The 13,430-nt window shown below is 39.8% G+C and overlaps 1 protein-coding gene across 1 annotated transcript in view; it reads left to right on the forward strand.

Annotated features, from left to right (window-relative positions):
• The first annotated feature begins 1,258 nt into the window (after positions 1-1,258).
• DCDC2 (doublecortin domain containing 2) overlaps positions 1,259-13,430 on the forward strand; it is a 50,894-nt gene continuing 38,722 nt past the window's right edge. The window contains exons 1-2 of the mRNA XM_030943349.1: positions 1,259-1,551; positions 5,848-5,899. Of these exons, the coding sequence (XP_030799209.1) occupies positions 1,259-1,551; positions 5,848-5,899 (345 nt within the window). The remainder of the gene's footprint in view (positions 1,552-5,847; positions 5,900-13,430) is intronic.

Below are 13,430 nucleotides of genomic sequence, written 5' to 3' on the forward strand. Positions count from 1 at the left end.
GTCTTACTCCTATGTCAAAGATGTTATGTGACTACAAATTAGACCTAAGATCACTAAATGTGGTAGAATCTGGTATAAAATAGCAGATAGTTGACATATCACTACTTGAATGCAGAGCAGTGTGAGGGTCATCAACATTTTTGGTTTTTACTCAAAAGCATATCTTTAATAACAAAAATTTCCTTCCAGGTTACAGTAGTTCAATGTTAAACAGTATTACTTCGAGGATGGTAAATGCTTGGTTCTCCCCGTTATTAGTCAGAAGGAGACCAGCAGCCAGTGGGGAACTTTAGTTGTTAACCAATAACAGTAGCATGTTTGACTGCCCTCACCCTGAAATTGCTCTTTTTGTAATGGTTAACCGCTCTTTTGTAACTCACAGCAGGGGGCTAATTTTCCCATCAAAGGACAGCTAAGATAAAAGGAAAGAAAATTCTTTCCATCCCGCGTGTTAAAAATCCATTTGAAAAGACAATCATTACTGCACACTACAAAAATTCGGGTAGGAAGGTCGAGTGCATTTTTAGACTTGGGGCTATCGGCGGGGGAAAGAGGTGATTAAAGGAATTACATTTGAATTGAAGGCGCTTCTGTTTTACTTTCTCTCAGGTTTTACGGCTTCTCGTCCCCAGGGTGTGCCAGAGCGCGGTGTGGGCGCTGCGCCGCCAGGGCAGCCCCGCCGCCGGCCCGGCCCTTGTGGGAACGGGCGGCGGTCGGGCAGAAGGAGGCAGAGCGCGGATTTCCCTGTCTCCCTCGGGAGATCCCGTTCCCTCTGTACCCGCGGCCCCCTCTGCCTCCTCTAGGCACGCCGCCCCTCTCCCTCCTTCCCGCGGTGGCTCCAGGCCGGGCAGGCTCCCGCCTGGCTGCCCGGCGGGGAGGCCGAGCACACGCGGGGTCAAGTTTCCCGAGGAAAGCAGGGCACCAGGGCTTCCCGTCATGGCAGAGCCGGAGGATGAAGGCCCCCGAGGCTGCGGTGCCCGGCAGTCCGTGTCCCGGCTGTGCCGGCCCGAGTGTTCCGCCTGGGTTGGCGCTTCCCACACCCCGCGCCCGCGGCGCCCGGAGCACCGCGCTGGTTGCCGGGGAGGAGCCGCTATGTACAGGCTGGGCAGGGCCGTGCCAGGCCCCGGCGGGCCGCGATCGCTCCCGGGAGGTGTGCCCGGCGTGGGCGGCGTCAGGGCCACAGGGGTTCCCCGGCAGGAGCTCTCCCGAGCAGACAGGTGCGGGCGGCTGGGGCTGCGCAGGAGGCACGGCCAGCAGCATGGCCAGCCCTGGCACAAAGGCGTCGTGGCTCTCGCAGCCGAGCGTGAAGAGCGTGCTGGTGTATCGCAACGGGGACCCTTTCTTCCCGGGGCGCCGCATTGTCATCCACGAGAAGAAAGTGTCCAACTTTGATGTGTTCCTGAAAGAGGTGACGGGCGGGGTGCAGGCGCCCTTTGGAGCAGTGCGAAACATCTATACCCCCCGGGGTGGGCATCGTGTCCGGCAGCTGGACGAGCTCCAGAGCGGGGAGCAGTACGTGGCTGGTGGCAGGGAGGCCTTCAAGAAGCTCAAGTGAGTGGCTGAAATGTAAGATTTATACAGAAATGAGTATCAGCATTTGGGGTTTGGCACGGTGGCAGTGCTTCAGAGGACCCCTCACCCTGTCCCTTTTATTTATTAGTCATTGAGGAAAGAGAACTTAGAAGCTGTGACCCAGGGCAAAAGTAAAAGAGCTTTAGAGGTGAGCCCCAGAAAGGGTATGCGTACCGTGAGTCACACAGTGACAACTCCTTGACATGACGGTAGAAAAGGAGAAACAGCCCCTGAACCCGAAGAACATGTGGGAATGGTGTGTTGTTGTCATGTCTGTGCTTAGCTGAAGGGCCAGTATCCATAATTGTGCTCAGGGGTAACGTGGTGAAAGCAGTAAAAGGTAGAGTGTTGACAGTCCTGCCACGAAGTTGATGAGCTTGGGAATTCAATACCCAATGCTTCCCTTCGTGTTTATTTTTTAAAATTCTAAAGTATTCTACCCAGCTATCTGTGTCTCCATCACTTCTGTTCATTTTGGATACATATATATAGCCTTTTAATGTTTCTCCTGTTATTTAAAAGAGGACCATTTACTTTCTTTTTCCTGCTTGGACACTAAGAATTAAGCTGCTAGTTTGTCCGTTTTCTAATGAGTCACTGGGAGAATAATGTGAAGGAGGTCTGGGCTTTTAGGTATGTTTCCAGAGTGGCTCTGCATGTGATCAGTAACTGTTCTTAATTCTGTCAATGAATGTCATGGTCTCAATTGACCATGCTATCTTTTGCTTTGTCTTTGTGGGCATTTTTCCTACAGTGGAATTTATGGAAATTAATCTCAAAATTAACATCCCCTTTCCAGAGATGTTTGAGAATTCATATCATCAACTACCACCTTTACAGTGTCTTCCTCATCTTGGTTCCTTAGAGTTGAGGGCATTATATTTTTCAGGAGAGCTCATTAGTGGCTCATTATGTTTCAGGACAAAACTCTCTGTGTAATGAACAAGATCTCCCTCATCACCCCTTACCATTTCTGTCACTGGCTGCTTCCAAAGATTTATGGAAGCTTCTTGCACTTTAGTAGGAAAGCCAGAGAGAAAGATGTATGACAGGCTAAATATAAGCCCTTTTCCAATAGTACTTACTCTTTTCCATGTCAAATGCAGTGCTTAACTCTAAGAGAGACTACCATTTCTTTTTCATATTAAATCCTGTGATTCTGCGGGTGGCTTAAAATTGTTGTTATCAGCACATCATTTTACACCTCCCTAAATGTGTTTTGTGCTGATAGGCTACAAATAAGTACGTGTTTGGCATTAGCATGCATGTTGTAGAGAATTGGGCACTCTGGATTTATATTGTGTGGGAAAAAGTATTTCTTTTGGTTAGGCCACACTATATGGTCAGAGTTTTATGGTGATGCTTTTTCAGACTTTTATGGTTGAAATATGCAACAAGGTACCTAGTTATTTAAGGCCAACAAAGATAATACTGAAAGAAAAGCTAACCTCAGGGACTGGGTAAAAACAGGCTGTTTTGTATATCCCTTGATAATATGTCCTAGTTCTGTGCTGTAGAGAGGATAAATGGGATGGCTTGAGATCCCTTCCATTTTTGTATTCAGAATTGGAGTTTTTCATTTACTGGTATTTGCTTACATAGTGCTGGAAATGTTGGCAGTGCTTTTATGAACATTAAAAAGAAGCTGAAGGGCTTAATGTTGAAGTTGTTCTTAATTGGGTTGTAGACAGAATGGTAATTAGGGAGACATCTTAGACAGAAAAGTCAGAGGAGAGGAAGGGTTAATTGGAAGGAACAGTTTTCTGGAAGGAACTGAAGGAATTAAAGAAAAATGTGTATGTTTGTGTAATGTGTCACAGGTAAACAGTTACAGTGTGACAGACCAAAGCATCTGCCTTAAGGGATCTGCATCCGGTCTGATAGCATTAAGAAGTTTGATTAAAAAAAATAAAATTATCTATTTATTTTTATTTTCCCCCAGTGATTGTTATTGGACATATTAATTGCTATGACAGACTGTGCAGGGCTGAACTTTGAAATGGAGGCTTGTGGCGCTGATGTGTGGGAGCTGTGGGGTGTAATGGAGAAAGTATCCAAGGAGTAGCAGAAGTTGAAAGTGTCATTGTTCAGCTTCAAGCAGTGCATTTGTTTCTTCTCAGATGCCTTACACTGAGAAATGAATCTCTTTCTTTCCTGTTCAAGGTGAATTCAAGATTGAACTGCTCTCATCTTTAGCATATGAGCCAAACTCTGACTCTTAACACTTTGAAGTTGATAGTTCTGAGGGCATATATTCTAGATAAACTGCTGAATAATTTTTTTTATATAAAAAAAAAAGAACCAGTATTTAGAAATTCTGATGTTAGAAAAAAAAGTAGAAATTTTCTTCAGTGGAGGAATTTTTAGTCAATGTTGGTAATTTTTATAACATATAACAAGTTTTCCAGCTTGTTTTGTCATTCAGAGGTGTCCTAAGTTAACACACCCATTTTTGTTGTATGTGTGGTAAGGTGTGTTGTTGGTATATTGGAGTTGTTGCAGTGGTGAGTGAGACTGCACATATAGGCTGCACCCCTGTGGAGTTCTTCCCCAGCTCTCAGCTCTCTGAAAGAAGACTGTCTATGCTAGGGCTGGTTTCAATTTTTAGCTTTTTTTCAGCATGCTACTCCTCCATCCTCCTCCCTTTGCCCATGTACTTGTATCTGTGCTCATTCACCAATGGTAGATTGTCCTCTTTCCAGCTGTGTCTTTCTAAACAGTGCTGTAGTTTCAGCGTTGGCTTGGCTAGCCATGGGTTGGAAGCATTTCTGCTTTCTTAGTAAGTGAGAATAAATTTGTAAAATTTTTGATCTGAGGGTTTTTTTTTGTGTCATTATCAAAAAAAAACCCCAACCTTTGCTCTTATTTAGAATTTTCAGATTTGCAGGTCCTTGAAATTTGATGAATGAATGCCTAGACTTCTGCACAGTGAATTTAAGCCTTTTACTATGTATTTGCTTTGCTTTGTCACTTTTCTTAGTTCTTGGTGAAGTAATTCACAGGTGCTTCGAAAACGAGAACCACAGTCAGCAAATATTGTTACAGGCTGTTGGAGCCATTTTGCCTGAGACACTTATTTCTTTTCTGTCTTGCAGGCTGTAAGTTTTCTTGTTTTTGGTCTAAAGTGCACTCGTTCCTTTTCATACTGAGAACTTGGAACAGTTGTTATTATTTGTTTCTAAACATGAGGCTTTAAAAAATGTTGTCCTATGTTGCTACACTTACCTTTTTCAAAGCATTGGCATGCACTTTCAAGCATGGCCTGGCAGCTTTGCTGTGTCTTACTGTCCCCTTACAACGAGGCCTTGAAATCCCTGTGACCATTCTGTGTACACTGATAAATGATTGCTGATCCTTCAAAGAAAGGATGATGTTTTTTCTTTATTTTTTACTCCTCTTTCCTGCTTTTGCATCTTCATTCAAATCCCATGAATTCTTAACTTCAGCCAAGTAGGAAAGTTTCTTCTGGCAAATGAATCTGATCCCAGTCATTAACTACAGAGAATGATATTACTGAAGGGCTGCAGGTGTTGTGAGAGCTGAGGTTTTATGGTGAGTTTGCGCTGGTTCTTGGCTTTAGGTATACCTGACTTCTCAAATAAGGTCTTCTAGTCTGAAACTCCTGGTAAAGCACCTTCCTACTGGAAATGAGATCAGGGAACATCACAAGGATAACAAAATATTGTCCAAATAGATTTGTTTTGTTTGCTTGTCCAGTTGAGGCATGTATTTTATCCATAAAATAATTATGAAGCTATTATTGGTTCATTCAGCCACAAGAAACAAGTGTTCAGATGTGTCCACATTCTATTGAAACCAAAATGGTATAGATCCTTTTAAACTTTAGCTGACACCCTGAATTAAACTCGGGTGTGCAGGCAAGCCTTCAATCTATCAGAGACTTACTGTGAGAGACTAAGAGGCAAGATGATGACTTTGAAAACTCTGGTAAGGTGATATTGTGCTGAGAACTATTGATCCACCTCACAGCTGGATATGATCTTCTTTCTGACAAGGGGGTTATTGATGATCTGTTCTAATCACCAGTGACTTGAAGGTAGGTGGTTGGTTCTCCCGCTGTCTTTTATATTAGCCCAGAGGGCTAGCCTGAAGATTTATATTAAGCGTTAGTTAATATTAATAATTACTTAGTTTTTCTGTTATTTTTAAGCATAACAAGTTTTAAAACCTTCATGTGTGAAAAAAAGTGTAGAATATTGGTATTGTGTAAGTTAGATGATCCTGTAAATAATTAAACCTGTTTTCTTTCCACAGCTATTTGGACATTGGAGAAACAAAGAAAAAACCTGTTGAAGTCAATAATGAGGTAGGATGGCTGAAATATTGAAGAAATAAACCTGAAGTTTATGTTAGTGACATGCCTGCATTTAAGCCTGATTTTTTAATATACATTTATTTTATTTCATTTTATAATAATACAGTTATCTACCTTTCTGCACATATTTCTTCAGTGCTTTTTATTCTGCTTGCTCTGAGCATGATATATTGACTGTCTTCTGCTCAGCTTTCTAAATTGCCACATCCAGTTAAAAACTCAGTACGAAAAAAGATCTCCCATTGTCTTCCTTGAATCTGGTCATAAACCTAAGGGAGATTTGTACTTGCAGAAAAAAATGGTACAAGTGAAAATTTTGAGAGTTTTGGACCAGCAAATTTTCTTCAAAACTTGATATTTCCTCTGAAGAAGAGACATTTTTGTTTGAAAAATGCCAGTGTAAACTTTTAACTAGTTCTAGTCCATAATTTACCAAGCTTAGTTGTTTATCTTCAATAGCGCTTATGCTGTAGTTGGAGGAGATAACTGCGAGCTTCAAAAAGCATCGTGAGGATTTGTGTGAGATGCATGGCTCTGCATTATTTTTACTGTTTTATTGTGTATGGAGGTAGCAGTGACTCCCAACAAATATTTGAGTTCCAGCTTCTGCCTCACAAGAAGCATCAGCCTACTTGTTTGTCAAATTCTTTTGCCTTGTGCTCTTGGGCCACATTTTCAGCAATTCATGGTTTGTATAGCAGGTATCTTCAGACAGTAGGACTCTAGAATATCCTCAGAATTGCTCTAATGACCTTTAGTGTCATACTCAGATACTTCTTATTCAGAAGCTATGTAATACAACACTTTTTAAATTTAGCATAACTTGTCATCTGTATTTCTTTTGAATGGGCTCACTGAACAGGAAGATCAAATTTAAGTTGAAGGTTTGATATGCTGCTGCTACAGCTACCTTGTAAATTTATTCTTAGTCGGATAGTTATCAGTACAGCTACAGCTTTGCTTTTTAAAAGCTGGTTTTAAGGCTGATTATTTTGCTGCAAATCCTTAGAAGATTTTTGATATAACAGAAAGTCCATGCGGTTGTAGAAGTAGTTGTGAAGTTGTGAGTTTTTTTTTACTTACAGCTGCAGGTTTGATAAAAGGGGCTTTTATTATTTTGTCTGGAATCAGTGCTCATTGTTTATTATCTTAACACTTTCAGCCATGTCTTGGGGCTTTGAAGAAATCCAGTATAAACCCTCCATTATCTCAGCTTTCTTCTTCATATTTGACTTATGGTTGCAATCTCCACTGTCTCCCTGTGGAGAGCTTAAATCCCTGTGCTGAATTTAACTTAAACATGATTGATGTATTTGGGGAGAGGAGTCATAAAAATGAGATGAAACATATTGGTAGTCTACAGATTTTTATCTGGGTTTATGAATAACACAGTTGTCTTTATGCCCTAATAATTTAATCTTGGGAGTGAACTTTCAAGGGACTAGTAACAGAAGTTTTAATGCCTAAATTAGTTTTTGTTAAAATGATATGAGGCAGCAAAGTCCCAAGTTACTTTTTTTTTCAAATGTTCACTTAGAAATCAAAACCCTAGATTTGTTGTAGGACCAAGAGAGGTAGCATTATTCCTATCATGCTTAAGTACAAAGGTATAAAATCTGATTGCATCAAGCACATGTAATTTGGCATTTTTTCCACTAAAACAATTACAGATATCTGATTTTGGTTAGTGTTCAGGAAGTCAAAACGAAGAAAACTTTATGCAGCAGCTGTACACTGTGTATGCAGCTGTGTGTTTTCTTTTGTGTTAGTTAAACTGCCAAATGCTCGACATCTGCTTTTGGGAGCACTTTAATGTTCTCAAGCAACACACTAAAGCAAATAATTAGAAAATGTGTTCAAACAAACGACGAAAAAATTATGTTCAAGGTATGGTGTAAATCCTCTGGCAGAGCCATCATGCTGTTATAAAAAATCTCAAAATTTTAATGGTTGTGTTACTGGTAGGCAAAATAGTAAAAAGATTTCATCCTGACCCAAGCTAAAGCTTTGTTGCAAACTCTTTCTCAGGTGTGTTTCCATCCATCACTTCTTTTGGCAGCTGAGCTTCTTGTTTTTCAAGAGAGATTGCTTTTGTACCAAAGCTGATGTGCAAGTCCAAATGCACGTTAAATGATGTGCTTGAGGAATCTAACAATTGATCTCTTGGGAAAATACAGACCAACAGAGTTACCAGTTGTTTATTATAAGTTTAATTGTTTTTAAAAGGTACTGAATGTTATTTTCCAATTATAATGGGGAAATCTGAACATTTATATTTCTCAGGCACTGTTTGATCTAAATGGTCTCTCCCTCTGCACTCAAAAAGATGAATTTTACTTGCCATTGGTGCTGGGAAAACTGAAGAAGAATCAACTGAGCTTTGGTATTTGCAAATCCTGTAGGCAACTATTTATTTTAAACCCTCTTTGCTTCATAAAAATATGTTCAGCTGGAGTCTCCTTTCTTCTTTGGCTTCTTAAGATCAACTCTTTGAACACACTGTAGTAAATGAACTTTACCCTGCGATAGTGTAACAGCAAAGAATTACAGGTACCCAAGAAAAGCCGAAGTATTTTGATATTGAAGATCCAGTCTCTCGCAGCTGAGAGAAAAAAGGAAGGTTATACTGTCTGTATGAAGCAGCATCTGTTATCAGAAGGCATAGTAGACCTGCAGTAAGCTACTCTACTGTTGATACATTTGCCCTTCATTGATCTTAGGTAGTGAGAATGTCACATTTTTTTGTCTGCACTTCACTTTTTCTCCTGGACTTCTAGGACAAGGTGATTGTGTGGGTAACTCTGACACAACTATGTCACATTTTCCCAGTTTTTCACTTTTTTGCTGTTTCACCTAAACTTTTTTATTGTTCCATAACTCCTTTTTGATTGCAACTTCTTGTTTTATCATTTGGTTTAGGTGTGGTCACATTTATAGGAGTATTTGTTGAATGGAATAATCAATGTTTTTATGAATGATTCTTCAGAGGATTAGTAAAGATTCCTCAAAGCTATCCTACATGTATGATCTGCATATTTGTATCTGTATACACCTCCAGAACATCTCTCCCAGTGAAAACATTTACTAATCACAAGGATTCGAGTGAATGTCTAAACATTTTTGTAATTTTAAATTTCTTTTTCTGATCCAGTGCCTGTCAGTTCTCACATTGGTCACATTTGGGAAGACACAGACATGGGCTAGGACATGGAGTAAGGTTCTTTTGCTTTCTAGGGAGCTTCACAGAACGTGTTTGTGACTGTGATGAAGTGTGACTGCAGGGTGAAAATGTGACTGGCAGAATGTCTTCTATCGGTGGTCTCTAGGTACAGCCCATCACTCAGCAGCTGCTGGGGCGTCTTGTGGACCAGGCATAGCTAATTGGCAAATCTCAGTGTAGGTCAGCTGGCCACTGTGTTCTTGCTGAGGTCCTGGGACAGGTCCTGGTCCCCGTTGTCCAGTGCTGACAGAAGAGACAAGCACCATGACAGGGGAGTGTGAGGTAGAAAATACAATGCTTGAGACTTGGTAGATATGAACTTAGCAGTAAAATTTTCCCCAAAAGCATTTAAGATGATGCTATAAAATTATTTTGAAGACTTGCAAATCCTGCATTTCTCTCTGTTCCTCCATGTTTCAGAATTAAATTATTCTAGTATCATTTATGGTAATTGTTTTTCCTCATCCTTTGTTGCTTGACAAAGTCACCACTCATCTCTTAGCTGCAGTATGATTGCACTTATCTGCAAAAAATACATTTTGGAAGTCTATGATGTTGTCTTGGTTTCACAAATTATTTTGGTATATTCATGCTGGATATACCTTGTATCTAACTTGACGTGAGTCATTCATTTTCAAGTACCTTCTCATGAAAAATCACAGTAGTTATAATTATCTTTTATTTTAAAACTACTGTTTATCATGTTTGGCAACATACACGTTTAATCATAAGGAAAATATTGTCATTTTTCAATTATTGGGCTCTTGATTCACTTTAACATCTAACTGTCAGTTAGAAATGGCTCATGGATATTTTCTCTGTACAAAAGATAGTTTTGTAAAAGGGACTAAATAGATACTAGAAATTATTCCAGGCTGTGCAAATTACAGCTTTTTGATGTCAAAACAATATAACTACATCAGATATTCTTTCCAGATTCTTTCATAAGGATTAAAAAAACTTAAACATTATTTGTGCTACCCAAAATTGCTAAACACAAAATACTGTTTGGCTGGTAACAAGTCATGTATAAAGGTTCACTTCATATTCCTTTGCCAGAATGCAAAACTATAGGTTATAGGTTGGATATTAGGCAAAAGATTTTTATGGAAAGAATGATAAAATTCTGGAGTGGTCTGCCCAGGGAAGTGATGGAGTCACCATCTCTGGATGTGTTTAAAAACAGACTGGATGTGGCACTTGGTGCCATGGTTTAGTTGAGGTGTTAGGGCATGGGTTGGACTTGATGATCTCTAAGGTCGCTTCCAACCTAGTGATTCTGTGAATTCTGTAAACCCTCTTGCTACTCCATATTTGACCTATTTGATTTCTTCTACTGCTGGCATCACAGACTAGGCAAGAATTTTTTTATTTTCTCATGCTAAATTAAATAGTAATTCTGCTGTAAGCATATTTTAAAGAATAAGACTATTAAAATGTGAAGATTAAAAAATGTGATATCTTTAATTTCTTGGGCAACATCTTTAATAGTTAAATGTGATATGCCATTGTTTGGTGTTTAGTATCCTGGTAACATAATTAGCACAACAAGACATACAAAACAAATACCCTTCCTGAGTGTTCACAGCCTAATACCAGGAGGAATTAGAGAAGAACTGCCCAGACATCCAGTTAGAAGAAAAGCTGTGCCTTTTTTTTTCCTTATTTGAACTATGGATGTATAAAACTTCTCTTTATATACTTCTGTATTACCTGAACTGTGCAGTTTCAAGTATTTTGCCTAGCAGCTTGCTTACAAATGGATTTATTGAATTTTTGAGCAGCAGAAAGACTTTGGTTCATGCTACTGGAGAATTCCATGGTCTGTATTGAGTTTGACCTGAAACTTGAAAGTTATTCTCTTCCATGATTAAGACCTGCCTTGTTCAGTTGAGTAGCCAGTCTTCCTGGCCTGTAAGGAGGCCAGGAGCAAGGGAAGAGGTGCCAATACTGAAGCTTTTAATGAGGCATGTGTTAGTCTCATTAATAATTTGTTGCTGTATATTAAATTGACTTACTTGAAACATTAACAGCTTTCACCTTTGATTAAAAATGGTGAAGAAAAAACAAAAGTTTTTTGGGGGGTTTTGTTTTGTTCTTCAGCTGTTTGACTGTTCCTAGCTTCAGGTCCTTCTGATGAGACTTCCTTTTGATTTAATTAGTCTAAGGAATTTGGGAAAAAGACACAAAATGTGAGGGGCAAGACCAGCCAGAATCATCACTATCATGTCAGTGACACAAATTAATATCAGAATCTATTTTGCTTGAATAAACTGTTATTGATGCCATCATTGTGTGTGTTGTAAGCAGTGTGGGTACAGCATCATGCAGCTCAGAGAAGAAATGGGAGCTGTTCTTGGGATCCAGAGGGAACACAGATGTGATCTATTTTGGAGCATTGCATAGGCTGTGTTCTGGGCAGATAAGGCCATGCCATTGTTTGACTTATCCCCACTGAATACTTGGCCACTGGTCCAATGTCCCAAAGTCATGGCAGATCCAGACTGATTTTTTTTTTCCCCAGAGCTTAAATATCTGAGGTGAGATGTACAGAGAATATAAACTCCATTTCACTTACTGTGGCTGAAAAGGAGGGCAATTTTCCTTGGAGGTGAATGGGTTGGTTTTAAACAGTCTGGGAATTTTGTAGGAGCTTTGATAGAGTCTAGAAGGCTCCCTTAGTCACTACACAACTGTCTGCTGTGGAATAGCTCATTTCCAGCTCATCCATGTTTTATGCGTGCTGAGAAGTTTGTGTGCAGCTGTGGTCTTGTGGCCTATTGCTCAGTTAGTAGCAGTTTGAGTGTTGCTTTATATCCATACCAGTAGAAAGGTTTGTAGCTTCTGGCTCAAGGCTGGTTTGTACTGTCCCGAGCACCATCTAGCAGTGCAAAGTAGCCAGGCAAGTGTGGATTATCCAGATTAGCTACTGCATAGGATGACTGAAATGGTTTTGTACTAGCCAAAAACCTCAGTGAGTTTGACTCTGAAACTCGAGTCAATGTGTAAAAAATGTCAATTAAAAAAAAGTCATGTTTCTATGAAAAAGATAACATGTTTCCTGTGCTGTAATAGCTTTAGAAAACGTATTGTTCTTGTTTGGTTTTGATCACTGAACCTTTAACATTCCTTTCTTTTGCATCACAGGGTGGTGATGGTGTGTATCAGTGGGGTTTTGGTTCTTTTGACCCCAGTTCTACCTCAGGGAGATGTAAATATTTGTTCTCAATTTTCCTGGGCACATTGATTAACAAACAGGCCATTGTAACAAACTGGCAAGGCCATGGCTCATTGCATGAGCTGATAAATTTGGAATGTGACACTGTGTTGAAACATTGAAAGCTTTGAAAGGTTAGTTATAAAGTGACGTGAGTTATGAGTGAGATGTTCATAGCACCCAGGACTACACTGGTAGCAATAAGAAAGGCCAGCTTTTAAGCCTGCACAAATCAAAGGAGCACAGAGCATCTGGCTCAGACACATTACATTTTTTGACTCTTGCTTTGTTGCTGTCCAGTGTGGCTTTGTAAATACATGTTGTCCTGCAAATCATGCAGCTGTTTAATGGCCCCCTTTGATGGGGGGACATTTCTGGTAAGGAAAGTAAATAAATCAGTTAGTAATACCATTTCTTAGCTGTGAGTAACTGGTGTATGTATTCATGGTAGCACTGTGAAACTGCTGCCAGATCCCTGTATTTAGCATATGTCTAATTATTTAATGACCGCTGAAAGGAAAAGTAAAGATAAGAACAGCACATTTCTATTTGAACCTATCCTCAAGTGCATAAAAATCACCTTTTTAGAGACTGAATATGTAGATTGGTGTGTTCAGAGGCCAGTTAAAATACTAATTCATTAACTGCATACTTTTCTTATATACAAGGGTTGACTCTGTGAAGTGTCATGTGCCTCTTGCAAGTCCCAAGTAGCCAAGAGGAGATTGGGTAGTTTTCAGAGTCTGTCCCACTTTGCAGTCTACATTTTTATAAGTGTTGAGAGGTATAGTGCGGCATTCATAGAAGCAAAAACCTTATGTGTGGGGATCAGCAAATAGGTTCACACCAACCAAAACAAATAAACTTAATTTTGATACATCTTCATGTTAGAGATTAATGTTTATTATCTTTTACTGGTTAGCATGTGTCTGAAGAAAGAAGTGAAAACCATTAATTTTTATCTGTATACTTCAAACCAATGTGTGCCTTGCTCAGAGTCCTTACATGAATAGCCATTCTCAATGATGATTTCCATTTAATGCCATATGTGTGACATTCTTTCCCAATGTAACACTTCTTGGAGT

This window comes from Camarhynchus parvulus, chromosome 2 (genome assembly GCF_901933205.1).
Source record: "Camarhynchus parvulus chromosome 2, STF_HiC, whole genome shotgun sequence".
NCBI classification, from domain to species: domain Eukaryota; kingdom Metazoa; phylum Chordata; class Aves; order Passeriformes; family Thraupidae; genus Camarhynchus; species Camarhynchus parvulus.